The 15,455-nt window shown below is 55.1% G+C and overlaps 1 protein-coding gene across 47 annotated transcripts; it reads left to right on the forward strand.

Moving 5' to 3' along the window:
- Window positions 1-101: 101 nt before the first annotated feature.
- Window positions 102-12,974, forward strand: USP19 (ubiquitin specific peptidase 19). Of its 47 annotated transcripts, none has more exons than XM_054481611.2 (27): window positions 102-268; window positions 1,744-2,003; window positions 2,906-3,079; window positions 3,197-3,370; window positions 3,457-3,590; window positions 3,667-3,969; window positions 4,085-4,307; window positions 4,421-4,577; window positions 4,677-4,748; window positions 4,867-4,982; window positions 5,085-5,305; window positions 5,390-5,585; window positions 5,668-5,801; window positions 5,912-6,070; window positions 6,156-6,266; window positions 6,747-6,857; window positions 6,938-7,039; window positions 8,397-8,537; window positions 8,624-8,742; window positions 8,978-9,115; window positions 9,213-9,526; window positions 9,661-9,771; window positions 9,860-10,076; window positions 10,163-10,315; window positions 10,422-10,582; window positions 10,664-10,842; window positions 11,842-12,974. In XM_054481611.2, exons 2-27 carry the CDS (start codon window positions 1,880-1,882, stop codon window positions 12,067-12,069), a joined length of 4,272 nt encoding a protein of 1,423 aa, XP_054337586.1. In that variant the 5' UTR covers window positions 102-268; window positions 1,744-1,879; the 3' UTR covers window positions 12,070-12,974. The 47 variants fall into 47 exon arrangements, with proteins under 47 accessions (XP_054337586.1, XP_054337590.1, XP_063517189.1 ...); XM_054481615.2 differs by having other exon boundaries at window positions 5,091-5,305; XM_063661119.1 differs by having other exon boundaries at window positions 3,667-3,819.
- The last annotated feature ends 2,481 nt before the right edge of the window (window positions 12,975-15,455 follow it).

Genomic DNA, 15,455 nt, shown 5'->3' on the forward strand with positions numbered 1-15,455 from the left:
CACCCGAGCACCGCCTCCTTCCGCTCGGGCCCGCCCAGGAGCTGCCGGTCGCTCCGAGCCCATTCCCGCCGGAAGTGCGTCACCAGCTTGGCGCTCCGCCTCCCTCGGCCTTAGCTAGAAGTCGAAACAAAACAAGCCGCTAAGGCGGTGGCGGCGGCGCCGGGACGGGGGAGGGGCGCGCCGGAACCGGAACCGACCTGACGCCGGAACCGGAACGGACAGCGGGTTGCCAGGGCCCCAAGAGGGCTGGCTGCGGCGGTCTCGCTCGGTGAGTGGAGCGGGATGCAACTTGCCGGCTTGGCCGCAGCGGGGAGGCCGCAACGCGCGGCCGCGGCGGCCTGTTCAAGGTCACGGGCCGTGCCAGTCCCTACCCCTGGTGCCCCGCAGCGTGCCAGCCCACTGATGCCGGCAGGGCCGTTACGCTATGCCTGTGGCCAGCCTCCCACCAGGGAGAGGACTGGCGGCCAGCGAGGGCAGCTTCCTGGGAGAGGTGGTGGCGGGCTCGGGGTTCAGAGGCTGAAGCTGGGTCGCAGGTCGACCGGGGCGCTGGTCTGTGGTCAGTAACCCCGCGCTGCCATTTCAGGCCGGCTCGGGTCTCTAGACAGCCCCTTTCCCGCCTCGACGTCCCTGGGGCATGGGGGAGGGACGCGACCTTTGGCTGGGGCCTGGGTGCGAGAAGGAGGCGTCGGTGGCAGGTGTCATTAAAGATCCAGCCCACCAGTACCACATCTGACCTGTAGAAAGGTATCCTGCCATCCCTCCTTCCTCCTTTACACACTTAGGGGGACACAGACTAGTCATTATCTGTCCTGCTACTGGTTCAGGCCAGGCTTGAGGCTGCCAGGAGTCCTGGATCTGTGGTCCTCCCCAGCCTCATCTCAGTATCTAGTTTTAAGACCTTCATTTTAGAGGGAGAAACAGTCCAGAATCCACTGGTGGGTCTGTGGGAAACTGTAGTGGTCCTTGTGGCTCACAGCTCATGAGTGAAGGCATCTGGGAAGGAAGGTGATGATTTCTGTTCCAGTCTCAAACTGGATGCCCATCCTGCCTTAGTACTGGAGCAGGTTTGCTGCTGAAGAGGTAGGGTGACATCTAGATACACTTTTCAGTCCGTTTCTGCTTGGGACAGCAGCTGGGGAGAGGACTTTCTCTTGAAATGAAGAAGGACCAAGCAGTACATAGGAGCAGGTTCTTGCCAAGTGTGGGAGCTGGCAGGAGGCAGGTGGAGTGCCTTAGCCCCAGGACTTTTTCTGGGCAATGGTAGAACCTGGGTTGAGCCTGTTTTCAGCCACAGAGCCTGGTCCTCCTGCGGCTTGTCTCCTGTCCTGCCTTCCTCCTCCACCTTCTATTTCTCCAGTGGTGACTAAGCAGCCAGTGAGAGTGAAGGCAAAGTGAGCACCTTGCTCGGAGTGCCAGCCCTGTGGGCTGGAGCCATGGCTCCTCTCCAGATTGGTGGAGTAGCCTGGTCCCAGGCCATGACTTCCTTGACCTGGTGCCCCCCTCAGTGAGGCTTCCACCTGTGTGGGACTGTTATGGTGGGTATCTATGAGGCTTGGCCAGAAGTGGTTGCTGCTACTTGCATTATTTATTACCTCTTCAGAATAGTCTGAGAGTGTCCAGGGGTACTTAAGAGATGAGGAGATACAGCTCTGTAGCATTAGTGTCCTGGGTTGCTGAGCCCTGGCTGTAGCTAAAGAGCAAGTTGTTGGGTCTTGGCAGTGATCACTGGCTTCTTTCCATTAGGCTGTCAGTTCCTTGCTGGAGAATTTGGCCACAAAGAGTTGCCAAGATAGCTGGGCCAGGAAGAAAGCGCCGCAGCCCTGACCCAGACGCTGTTGCTGACCCCGGGGCACTCTGGCTGTCGACCAAGCGGCTCAGGATGTCTGGCGGGGCCAGTGCCACAGGCCCAAGGAGAGGGCCCCCAGGACTGGAGGACGCCACTAGTAAGAAGAAGCAGAAGGATCGAGCAAACCAGGAGAGCAAGGATGGAGATCCTAGGAAAGGTGGGAGTGGCATTCCCAGAGTGCTTGTGGCCTTCTCTCCCTCCCATCTTATTGGTATACAGATTGGGGTTTGGGAGATGACTTTTTTGTTCTTCTCTCTGTGCTGGTCTGATGATGAGAGAAGAAAGACCCATGGTAGCCTCAGTAGAGCCTCAGCTTTGAAGCCTGAGTACTTGGCTAAGATCCAGATGATGGTGCTGTTAGGGGGCTTGCCTTCTTTCCTTTTTAAACTTTTTTCTTTTTTTTGAAACTTTTTTTCCTTTTTTTCTTTTCCTTTTTTTTTTGAGATGGAGTCTCATTCTGTAGCCCAGGCTGGAGTGCAGTGGTGCAATATTGGCTCACTGCAACCTCCACCTCCTGGTTCAGGTGATTCTCCTGCCTCAGCCTCCCAAGTAGCTGGGATTACAGGTGCATGCCACCACGCAAGGCTAATTTTTTTTTTTTTTTTTTTTGAGACAGTGTCTCACTCTGTCATCCAGGCTAGAGTGTAGTGGCGTCTTGGCTCACTGCGGGCTCTGCCTCCCGGGTTCAAGTGATTTTCCTGCCTCAGCCTCCCAAGTAGTGGGGATTACAGGTACGCACCACCACGCTTAGCTAATTTTTGTATTTTTAGTAGAGACGGGGTTTCACTATGTTGGCCAGACTGGTCACAAACTCCTGACCTCAGGTGATCCATCCGCCTTGGCCTCTCAAAGTGCTGGGATTGCAGGCGTGAACCACCGTGCTGCCCTTTTTTTTTTTTTTTTTTTTTTTTTAAAGGTAGGGTCTCACTCTTGCACAGACTGGAGTGCAGTGCAGGTGTGATCGTAGCTTACTGCATCCTCAAAGTCCTGGGCTCAAGCAGTCCTCCTACCTCAGCTTCCTCACCATGCTTGACTAATTTTTCTTGTTTTTTTTTTTAGAGACAGGGTCTCAATCTGTTGCCCAGGCTGGTCTTGAACTTCTGGCCTCAGGTGATCCTTCTGCCTCAGCCTCCCATGCAGCTGGGATCACAGGCTCACGCCACCGTACCCGGCTGTTCTTTCCTTCATCATCAGGGTCAGCATCCACTCCTCAAGAGGAGCAGACCAAAGAGGGTCAGTAATGAATGGGCTTTTTGGGTGCTAGGGAAGGGGAGGGGGCACTTGCAATTTGGCTCCCATCTGAAGCAGTTTCATTAGGCTGGGTCTCTGTTACCTGCTTATCGCCATCAGGAGCTTGTGAAGACCCTCATGATCTCTTGGCTACTCCCCCTCCAGAGTTGTTGCTCGATTGGAGGCAGAGTGCAGAAGAGGTGATTGTCAAGCTTCGTGTGGGAGTAGTTCCCCTGCAGCTGGAGGATGTAGATGCTGCTTTCACAGATACGGACTGTGTGGTGCGGTTTGCAGGTGTGTCCATCTGCCCTGAGCACAATAGTATGTTTGAATCTTCTGATATCTCCTATCCTACCTCATGGACCCTGCTCTGTCCCCAGGTGGTCAGCAGTGGGGTGGTGTCTTCTATGCTGAGATAAAAAGCTCTTGTGCTAAAGTGCAAACCCGCAAGGGCAGTCTCCTGCACCTGACACTGCCCAAAAAGGTGCCTATGCTCACGTGGCCCTCCCTCCTGGTGAGTTCTAGTAGTACAGGGTTGGGTAGGGATACCCAGTGTAGTCGACAGGGCCTGACTGCTGTATCTTTGGCAGAAGAAACCTCTAGGGACCCAGGAGCTGGTGCTGGGGCTGCAGTGCCAGGAGAATGGGCAGGAACTGTCTCCCATTGCCCTGGAGCCAGGCCCTGAGCCCCACCGGGCTAAGCAGGAGGCCCGGAACCAGAAGCGGGCCCAGGGCCGTGGTGAGGTAGGCTCAGGGGCTGGCCCCGGGGCCCAGGCAGGGCCCAGCGCCAAGAGGGCTGTGCATCTCTGCAGAGGGCCAGAGGGGGAAGGGTCCAGGGATGACCCTGGACCCCGGGGTGATGCCCCACCCTTCGTGGCTGACCCAGCCACCCAGGTGAGAGCTGGGCACCTGTTTGGGTGTTAGGAGATGGGGGGAAAAGGTGTGCACTGGAGTGGGAGCCACCTGGCAGACCCAGGGCTGATTCTGCCCACAATCTTGCCATTAATAGGTTGAGGCTGATGAACAGCTTTGCATACCACCGCTGAACCCCCAAACCTGCCTCCTGGGCTCAGAGGAGAATTTAGCCCCTTTGGCAGGAGAGAAAGCAGTGCCTCCCGGGAATGACGCAGTCTCTCCAGCCATGGTCCGGAGCAGAAACCCTGGGAAAGATGACTGTGCCAAGGAGGAGATGGCAGTGGCAGCAGATGCTGCAACCTTGGTGGATGGTAAAGGTGGGGGTGGGCAGGCAGAGCCCTAGGTTGGGTTGCAAAGTTTGTAGGTGGGTAGAGAGTAGCAATAGGCTGGAACCTGTCCTGGTTGGGGCTGAGCCATGGTCTCAATATAGAGCCTGAGTCGATGGTGAACCTGGCATTTGTCAAGAATGACTCGTATGAGAAGGGCCCGGATTCAGTGGTGGTGCACGTGTACGTGAAGGAGATCTGCAGGGACACCTCGAGAGTACTTTTCCGTGAGCAGGACTTCACGCTCATCTTCCAGACCAGGTGGGTGGGTAGATGATGGGGCAAACAATGCCTCAGGTGGGACAGTATGTCTCATGCTCTTCCTCTTGTCATTCCTCCTATCCTGCTGTGCCTCTGCAGGGATGGAAACTTCCTGAGGCTGCACCCAGGCTGTGGGCCCCAAGCCACCTTCCGTTGGCAGGTGAAGCTCAGGTGGGTGGTGCCCGGCCCCACCACTGTGCCTGTCCTACCCCCCTGGGCTCCATCTCCCTGGCTTATCTATCCTGATGCTCATTCCTCCTAAGTCCCTGAGTTCAGCCTTTTCCCACAGGAATCTGATTGAGCCAGAGCAGTGCACCTTCTGTTTCACGGCTTCTCGCATCGACATCTGCCTTCGTAAGAGGCAGAGTCAGCGCTGGGGGGGCCTGGAGGCCCCGGCTGCACGAGGTCTGCACACGAGCTCCCTTCATTGCCCAGTTCCACGTGACCAGGACCCAAACCCCTGTCACATGCTGCTAACCACCAGCCCTCTCATTCCCCCTTTTTAAGGTGCAGTGGGTGGTGCAAAGGTTGCCGTGCCGACAGGTCCAACTCCTCTGGATTCAACCCCACCAGGAGGTGCTCCCCACCCCCTGACAGGCCAAGAGGAGGCCCGGGCTGTGGAGAAGGATAAATCCAAGGCACGATCTGAGGACACGGGGCTAGACAGTGTGGCAACCCGCACACCCATGGAGCATGTAACCCCAAAGCCAGAGACACACCTGGCCTCGGTAAGAATTCTGGGGTGGGAAGGACGAAGAATGGAGGCTGGAGAGTCTTGGGGCTGTTCTCTCATGTCGTCTTTGCTCCCACAGCCCAAGCCTACATGCATGGTGCCTCCCATGCCCCACAGCCCAGTTAGTGGAGACAGCGTGGAGGAGGAGGAAGAGGAAGAGAAGAAGGTGTGTCTGCCAGGCTTCACTGGCCTTGTCAATTTAGGCAACACCTGCTTCATGAACAGCGTCATTCAGTCTCTGTCCAACACTCGGGAACTCCGGGACTTCTTCCATGGTGAGGGCAGGGCCTGGAGCCTGGGTTATGGGCAGAGAGAGTGCCTTTGTTCCTCACACCTTTGCTCGGCTACTATTCCTAGACCGCTCCTTTGAGGCTGAGATCAACTACAACAACCCACTAGGGACTGGTGGGCGTCTGGCCATTGGCTTTGCCGTGCTGCTTCGGGCGCTGTGGAAGGGCACCCACCATGCCTTCCAGCCTTCCAAATTGAAGGTGATCTGTGACCACTGTCACCCTTGGCTGGAGGGGGCGGGGAGGGCCAGCCAGCTGGGTGTGCAGTGGGTGCTAGGGCTTCATGTTCACACCTTGGCTCCTGTATCCAGGCCATTGTGGCGAGTAAGGCCAGCCAGTTCACAGGCTATGCACAGCATGATGCCCAGGAGTTCATGGCTTTCCTGCTGGATGGGCTGCACGAGGACCTGAATCGCATTCAGAACAAGCCCTACACAGAGACCGTGGATTCAGATGGGCGGCCCGATGAGGTCAGGGTTAGGGACAGAGGGTGGGCATGTCTCATGAGCATCCCAGCCCCCAGTACTCTTTGGTTCTCACCACTCTGCCTCTCAGGTGGTAGCTGAGGAAGCATGGCAGCGGCACAAGATGAGGAATGACTCTTTCATCGTGGACCTATTTCAGGGGCAGTACAAGTCAAAGCTGGTGTGCCCTGTGTGTGCCAAGGTGTGATGGGCTCCCCTGGAAAGAGACCCCTTAGTTCAGCTCAGCTATTCTGGTCACATTAGGTTCAGAGGCACGTGCATCTTAAGGTGCTACATGGCAAGGTTTGGGCAAAGAAGCTGGCAGGGAGGCCTTAGGATTCTATTTGGGCTGAAGAGCCCACTCAGGGTAGGCTTCCTGACTGAGGGAAAAGTGATGTTAGAGCTCAAAGGTGTTGTGGGTGGCAGGGTTGTGGGCACATGGGGTGCAAGTGTGAGGCAAATTCGTAAAGTGGCTAAGCTGAGTAGGGCTTTCAGTGCCAGAAAGAAGGATTGTTATTTCCTGGTGGTCCTCCTACCCTGTCTAGTGTCCTAAAGCCTGAGAGTTTGCTGGTTGGCTGTGGGGGCCCTGAGAGCCATCAGAAGCCCCGGAATGGGCTCTTTGAGCATGAGCATCTTGTCTCTCACTCTGTGCAGCTACCCAGTGCCACCTCTACATCCACAGGTCTCCATCACTTTTGACCCGTTTCTTTATCTGCCAGTGCCCTTGCCACAAAAGCAAAAGGTTCTCCCTGTCTTTTATTTTGCCCGAGAGCCCCACAGCAAGCCCATCAAGGTGAGGAGTAAGCCCCTACCCTCTGGGCTGTTCTAGAGAACGTGGCCCACCTCCCTCACTGACTGCCCTTTTTGCCACAGTTCCTGGTGAGCATCAGCAAGGAGAACTCCACTGCGAGCGAAGTATTGGACTCCCTCTCTCAGAACGTTCATGTGAAGCCTGAGAACCTGCGTTTGGCGGAGGTATCTTTGTCCTTCCTTGGGCTATGACGTGTGGATGTGTGTGTGTACTCACCACAGACATGTGTACAATCATTGGCATCTACAGACATACACATGGGCTGGGCACGGTGGCTCACGCCTGTAATCCCAGCACTTTGTGAGGCTGAGGTGGGCAGATCACTTGAGCCCACGAGTTTGGGACCAGCCTGGGCAACTTGGTGAAACACTGTCTCTACAAGAAATAAAAAAATTAGCTGGGCATGGTGGTATGTGTTATAGTCCCAGCTACTTGGGAGGCTGAGGCAAGAGGCTCACTTGAGCCCGGGACGTGGAGGTTGCAGTGAGCAGAGATTGCACCACAGCACTCCAGCCTGGGTGACAGAGTGAGACTCTGTCTCAAAAACAAATAAATAAATAGATAAAAAATAAAAATAGGGCCAGGCGCGGTGGCTCATGCCTGTAATCCCAGCACTTTGGGAGGCCAAGGCGGGTGGATCACAAGGTCAGGAGATCCAGACCATCCTGGCTTACATGGTGAAACCCCACCTCTACAAAAAATACAAAAAAAGTTAGCCGGGCGTGGTGGCACATGTCTGTAGTCCCAGCTGCTCAGGAGGCTGAGGCAGGAGAATCGCTTGAACCTGGGAGGCAGAGGTTGCAGTGAGCTAAGATTGCGCCACTGCACTCCAGCCTGGGTGACAGAGTGAGACTCTGTCTCAAAAATAAAATAAAATAAAAATAGACATACACATGAGTATGCCTGTGACTGTACAAAAACAGGTGATGTGCTGTTATTTTTTCTGTGCAACAGAAGTGCCCTCAGTTCCTAGCCATTATCAGGGTTTATTCCCCTTTGTGGTGGTGGATCCCAACTGCATTTCCCTTTTTAAACAAGGAGCTTGAGCTGCAGGACTATCCCTATGTTCGCTCTGCTTCTCCCTCTATCCTGCTGCTCTCTCCTTTTATCCTAGTTGTGTGTGCTAGCTCTCCCCAGGGGTTCCTAGCCTTTAGCCTGACAGTGACAGTTTTCTTAGGGGTAAGAGTGGGGAGAAGGCTCTTTGAATGTGGACCCTCCATGAGAATATGTTACAGTCTTATAAGGCTATGCTAGTTATAGCAGGGCAGAGTCCCTCAGTGTGGAGAGCTGGTGTGGTTGATATCTGCCTCACACCTGGTCTTTCAGGCCCTCTGATGCACCAGGCTCCTTATGGCATTGGGCACTGAGATGGGTGCCAGCAGAGGCATAAGCCTATTTGGGCCTACAGACCTCACCACTGCCCACACAGACCCAAGGCAGGGCCAAGCCTTCTTCAACTCTGGGGCAGGGCTAGGGAAAGGGCTTATCCTCACATGGGATCTGTGTGTTCTTTGTCCCCAGGTAATTAAGAATCGTTTCCATCGTGTGTTCCTACCCTCCCACTCACTGGACACTGTGTCCCCATCTGATATGCTCCTCTGCTTTGAGCTGCTATCCTCAGAGTTGGCTAAGGAGCGGGTAGTGGTGCTAGAGGTGCAACAGGTGAGTGGGAGCCAACCTGATGGCACAGGGCCCTGGTGGGTGGGGCACTCCTGCCTGGTCTTGCTGAGCCAGACGACCCACCCTAGCGCCCCCAGGTGCCCAGCGTCCCCATCTCCAAGTGTGCAGCCTGCCAGCGGAAGCAACAGTCGGAGGATGAGAAGCTGAAGCGCTGTACCCGGTGCTACCGTGTGGGCTACTGCAACCAGTGAGGACCCCCATGGTCTCCCCTACCCTTTCTTTCCACCTTCCATGTGCCACCCTTCTCCTTCCCTTCACACCAAGGCACATATGCTTAAGCTTTCTACTTGCCACCCTACTTTACCAGGCTCTGGGGGAGGCAGGGCTGGCATACCCAGTTCCCAGGGACTATGACTAGCCCCCAGTATGGAGTCATAGGAGATGGGGCTAAGGGCCTGTCCTTGTCTTCCTCTTCCCATCAGGCTCTGCCAGAAAACCCACTGGCCTGACCACAAGGGCCTCTGCCGACCTGAGAACATTGGCTACCCCTTCCTGGTCAGTGTACCTGCCTCACGCCTCACTTATGCCCGCCTCGCTCAGTTGCTAGAGGGCTATGCCCGGTAAGTGCCCAGTGGTTGGACTAGAGTGGTGTAGGTGGGGGCAGAGTTGCTAGATGGGCTGGTCAGGAGTCTTACTTGCCTTGCTCTCTGTTGCCAGGTACTCTGTGAGTGTATTCCAGCCACCCTTTCAGCCAGGCCGCATGGCCTTGGAGTCTCAGAGCCCTGGCTGCACCACACTGCTCTCCACTGGCTCCCTGGAGGCTGGGGACAGCGAGAGGGACCCCATTCAGCCACCTGAGCTCCAGCTGGTGACCCCTATGGCTGAGGGGGACACAGGGCTTCCCCGGGTGTGGGCAGCCCCTGACCGGGGTCCTGTGCCCAGCACCAGTGGAATTTCTTCTGAGATGCTGGCCAGTGGGCCCATTGAGGTTGGCTCCTTGCCTGCTGGCGAGAGGGTGTCCCGACCCGAAGGTAAGATCCAGTGAAAGGCTCTGGGAGCTGGGGAGGAGGATAGGGGAGGATGGAGGGGGCTGTTGTTTAGGGCCTGGTGGGCCTGGTGGGGCCCTGATGGGCAGGGAAGCTTTGATTATCATGTTCTCACACAGCTGCTGTGCCTGGGTACCAGCATCCAAGTGAAGCTATGAATGCCCACACACCCCAGTTCTTCATCTATAAAATTGACTCATCCAACCGAGAGCAGCGGCTAGAGGACAAAGGTGTCTGAGGCTGTGGGTGGGAGCCATGGGGTGGGTTGAGCTGGCTGTTCTCCACAGCTGCATGACCTCTCTCCCTGCGAATCTCCAGGAGACACCCCACTGGAGCTGGGTGACGACTGTAGCCTGGCTCTCGTCTGGCGGAACAATGAGCGCTTGCAAGAGTTTGTGTTGGTAGCCTCCAAGGAGCTGGAATGTGCTGAGGATCCAGGCTCTGCTGGTGAGGCTGCCCGGGCCGGCCACTTCACCCTGGACCAGTGCCTCAACCTCTTCACACGGCCTGAGGTGCTGGCACCCGAGGAGGCCTGGTGAGAACAGAGCAGCAAGCAGATAAGGGGGCAAGATGGAGAAGAGAGAGACTTGCTGGTCCTGACCCAATATCTGTCCCCACCAGGTACTGCCCACAGTGCAAACAGCACCGTGAGGCCTCCAAGCAGCTGTTGCTATGGCGCCTGCCAAATGTTCTCATCGTGCAGCTCAAGCGCTTCTCCTTTCGTAGTTTTATTTGGCGTGACAAGATCAATGACTTGGTGGAGTTCCCTGTTAGGTAAGCAATGGACCTTGGTAACTGTGGGTGGGTTGTGAGGACCAGGATGGGCATCCTGAGCGCCTGTTGCCTGTCTCACCCCTCCCTGATTGGACCTGACCTGCAGGAACCTGGACCTGAGCAAGTTCTGCATTGGTCAGAAAGAGGAGCAGCTGCCCAGCTACGATCTATATGCTGTCATCAACCACTATGGAGGCATGATTGGTGGCCACTACACTGCCTGTGCACGCCTGCCCAATGATCGTAGCAGTCAGCGCAGTGACGTGGGTGAGGGCACACACAGCCAGCAGGATAGGTGGTAGGGGTGGTGGTGCAGACTTTGTTCACACTCTTCCCACCCTGCTGTAGGCTGGCGCTTGTTTGATGACAGCACAGTGACAACGGTAGACGAGAGCCAGGTTGTGACGCGTTATGCCTATGTACTCTTCTACCGCCGGCGGAACTCTCCTGTGGAGAGGCCCCCCAGGGCAGGTCACTCTGAGCACCACCCAGACCTAGGCCCTGCAGCTGAGGCTGCTGCCAGCCAGGTGAGGCATGTGGGAGGCTTTACAGAATAGTGGGGGACAGTTCACAGACTGGGGCAGGGTTGGGGAATATAGCTTCCTCTCCTCCAGCCACAGGCCCCTTGAGCCTTGGGATTCATGAGAATTGCAGAGTTCTCTTAACATCAAAGCTTCAGCCAGAGGCATCCCCATGCCCTGGGGACACTAACAAACATACAAGTACACTAACATGCTGCCGCTGGCAAGCACATTGGCACCCACTTGGCACAGGTCAGGCAACTGCTCTGAACCTCACTGGGCACTATGCTGTGAATGAACTATACCTGACACTCTCCTAGATTTCCTCTGCACATTCCCTACATGCTGGCCCACACACCCTCACTTGTGATGTCCCTGAGTTCTAGTGTGCACTCAAGACAAGGCCTATTTGGGCTGGCCATGGCCTCTGGTGGCTGTTATACTCTCTGAGGTAAGCATCTGTCTTTGCTGAGCCTTCAGGATCTTCTCTTTTAGTGACATGGTGTGCCACAGGCCCAGTTAGTGGGCATAGGCACATCTCTTTTCTGGACTGGCCGCCTCCTTTCTGGCTCCATCCTCTCTTGAGCCTTCTCTGTCAAGCTTAGAGAAATCCTTGCAGAAGACTGGTCAGGATCTGGGTATGGGTGGGAAGGAGCAAGGAGATTGCTCTGGGATTGGCAGCCCTGTTCTCTATGAATCAGTGTCCTTTGGGGAGGCCTGGACTGAAATACTAACCAGATAACTCCCCTCCCACCTCCACGCAGAGCAGCATGTGGATTGAGAGCTGCTTAGGGTAGGCCAAAATGCTGTCAAGATTCTCTTACCCTTGTGCTCGTACTCTGGACAACCCTGAGGTTGGCTGCCTGCCTTCCTCCTTGCTGTTTGATCTAGAATGCAGGGTGTTAGCCCCAGTCACCCCAGGTGGGACTGTCATGGCTAAGGGTCTCAGGGACACTGGGTCCTCCCCACCCCCGGGGTGCTGATAGCCATTTCCACATACCCTAGGCTTCCCGGATTTGGCAGGAGCTGGAGGCTGAGGAGGAGCCGGTGCCTGAGGGGCCTGGGCCCCTGGGTCCCTGGGGGCCCCAAGACTGGGTGGGCCCCCTGCCACGTGGCCCTACCACACCAGATGAGGGCTGCCTCCGGTACTTTGTCCTGGGCACCGTGGCAGCTTTGGTGGCCCTCGTGCTCAACGTGTTCTATCCTCTGGTATCCCAGAGTCGCTGGAGATGAGCTCGCCTGCAGGCAGCTGCTGTGAGCTAGCCTACCTGCCTGCCCCAGGCCATGCCTGCCTTTGTTGTGGGGAACACCTCTGGGCTTTGGGCCTCAGCTTATGCATCTGGTGGGAGAGGGTGGGGAGGTTGTGGCCCCTGCAGGGGCAGAGTATCCTAGGGTGTGTATCCATCCGGCTGTCTGTCTGTTCATCCTGCTGCTCTGACCCTTGGCCTCGGGTTTGGCCCTGCCCAAGCTACTTCCTGTACTTAAAGTGTTAATAAAACCAGACTATTCAGGTCCAATCTCGTCTCTCTGTCTCAACGCCGCTGCTGTCTGCACCTGCCTTGGGACCCTCCCTTGGGTGCCAGGGCTCCAAGCCAGCACCCCCGGGATGCCAGGCGGCATGCTGGGCAGCCCCCAACGCCTGTCCTCGTATTCTGTTGCAGGGACTAGGCCCTGGCCAGGCCCCCGAGGTGGCCCCCACGCGGACAGCCCCTGAACGCTTCGCCCCCCCTGTGGATCGGCCAGCCCCCACCTACAGCAACATGGAGGAGGTGGATTAGCAGGTCCCTGGCTGATGGGGGGGACTGGGTTTGGGACACCCACACAGAGGGCCAGCTCCTTGCCGCTTCTCCTTCTCTAACCCAGAGGACACTGGCTCTGTCAACGGGAAGCTGTGGGGTGTGATTTGGGTGTGGAGACCTCTCAGGTTGGGACTTGTCAGCTTGGACCCCTGACCAGTGGGCTTTGGCTTCTCCAGCCGCCTCCAGTGCTGCGTGATTTGATTCTGTTGTACCTTCAATTCTTTCTGACCCGCATTATAAACATTATAATTTTATTCTAAAAATTGTAATTTTTTTTGCATTTTGGAAGTGATTGCTGCTGTTTAAATATATTTTAAAAATAAATAATAAGTAAGTAGACTTAGTGACTGTGATCCACCACGTGCTGGGGCCACCTCCCCTCCCCATCATTTGGGTGGGTGGGTGGGTGTGTGTGTGTTTATATATGTGTGTGTGTGTTTATATGTGTGTGTGTGTGTGTTTATATATGTGTGTGTGTGTGTTTATATATGAGAGACTGTGTGTGTGTGTGTGTGTGTGTGTGTGTGTGTATATATGAGAGACCCTGAAAGTGCTCTAGTCTGAAGGGAGATGATGGGGTCCCAGCTTATGTCCTATGGGTCATGAAGCCCCCAGTGCTATCAGCTCTTAGGAGCCTACCTGCTGCTCTTTCATCCCACTGGTTCTGGATCCCACATAAGAGGCAGCTGTGGTAGGCATTGTCAGGATCTCAATATGGCCAAGGGACAGAGGAGTATATGAAGCACTGGAGCTGACAGCGTGGAGTAAAAGGTGCATTCACCAGAGCAGCCTGTGGCTGACAGACAAGTCAGGGAGGACTTGGGGGACAGAAGTACTGGGAGATCCTCCTCCTCTCCTGTCCTCAGCTTTTTCTTTGCTGTAACTTGAACACTAACTGCATCCCTGCAGGTAACAGAGCAGGAGGAAAACTGCTGTGGGGCAGATCTTGCTGCCCGAAAAGAGGACAAGCAGAGAGGACCAGAGTGAATCTTGTCTGACTTCTATTGGAGGGAGGGTGCTGGGGCCTGCCAGGCTTAAGAGTCTTCCCTTAAGAGTTCCTGAAGCCTTCCTTCTTTGGCCAGGCGTGGTGGCTCACACTTGTAATCCCGGCACTTTGAGAGGCTGAGGTGAGTGGGTCATGAGGTCAGGAGTTCGAGACCAGCCTGGCCCAGATGGTGAAACCCCACCTCTACTAAAAATACAAAAATTAGGTACAGTGGCGGGCACCTGTAATCCCAGCTACTTGGGAGGCTGAGGCAGAAGAATTGCTTGAACCTGGGAGGCAGAGGTTGCAGGGAGCCGAGATCGCACCACTGCACTCTAGCCTGGGCAACAAAGCAAGACTCTGTCTCAAAAAAAAAAAAAAAAAAAGTTTCTGAAACTGGCCAAGTGTGATGGCTTAGGCCTGTAATCCCAGCACTTTGGGGCGAGGTGGGAAGATAGCTTGAGCCTAGGAGTTCAGGACCAGCCCAGGCAACATAGTGAAACCCTGTCTTTACTAAAAATATAAAAATTAGCTGGGTGTTATGGTATGCACTTGTAGTTCCAAATATTTCAGAGGCTGAGATGGGAGGATCGTTTGAGCCCAGGAGGTTACTGGGCCCTACCTCTGTCCATTCCACGACTGGGCCTTGCTGGCTGCTGCCTGGTTTTTCCACTTGGTCATCTTTCTCTTGACTTTTCCTGGAAGCAGTGCCAGGGGCTTATGCAGGCAGGCTAACCTCCAGACTGGGCCCATACAATTTAACATTTCTGCTTTGTGCAAGTCATAGACATCTAGGGCACTAGCTGGATATCCACTGGTATACTACCACTTGTGGCATTCTTGGTGACACTGGTGGGGCTACTGCCTCATCCTATGACTTGTAGCCGTGGCGTCCACAGTGTACCATGAAGTAACCAGGGAAGGGAGTGCAGATCTTGATCTCATTGAGGGGGCCATCACCAGACCTGTAGGACTTGGTGATGGTGCTACAGTGAATCTTTTGGCAGCATCAGGTACTGAGGAAATAGGGCAGTGGCAGGCACTCTGCATGGCTTTGCTCACCATGGGCACCTTTATGGTGGGCTGGGCACTTGCAGCTTCAAATTTGGTGCAAAGCTGGTGTGGCTATGGCTCTGCTTCTTGGTACCTGTCCTTAGCACCACTGGTCTGCATCCCCTGCTTAACTCCTGCACCTGGCCTTTCTCATGCAGTGCACTGCAGGGCTAGGCATCTGGCTGGGGCCATGGGGCCATGGAGATGTGGGAAGCCCCAGAACAGCACTGGACCTGGATAGCGATACAGCATGTGGCCCTGGTCTGCACCTGGCATGTGATCATTAGGTGGTATCCAGATGTAGGCCCAGACTTGAAGCTTGGTCATTAATAATGGGATGTGGGCACAAAGGACACATAATATAGATAAAGACTAGTCAGGATCCTGCCTATTCCTTGAAGGTCCAGAAGTATGAGCATCACCAATTCCTGCAAGAGCTCCAATCTCAAATTTGGGGATTTCCACCATCCCACCACCAGCTGCTCATTCTCTGCAACCCCCTACCTCAGTCCTTTTTGACACACACACAAAGTCTCTGTTCTGTTTTAGCCAGCAGGTCCTGGAAGTCCAGTGAGACTGTGGAGAGATCCCCAAGCACAACAGCTATAATCATGAAGATTCCATCTCATTTGTCCCACCCTCTCACAACCTCAATAAAATATCCTCTCAAAGGCCTGCAGAGGGATTTCAAGGTCTAATTTGCTTGTGGTTTTCCTGATAATGCTTTGGCAAGAGGGTAAGTGTGGGATGAGATTTTTTTTTCTTTTTTTTTTTTTTGAGAC

This window comes from Pongo pygmaeus, chromosome 2, assembly GCF_028885625.2.
Source record: "Pongo pygmaeus isolate AG05252 chromosome 2, NHGRI_mPonPyg2-v2.0_pri, whole genome shotgun sequence".
NCBI lineage: Eukaryota > Metazoa > Chordata > Mammalia > Primates > Hominidae > Pongo > Pongo pygmaeus.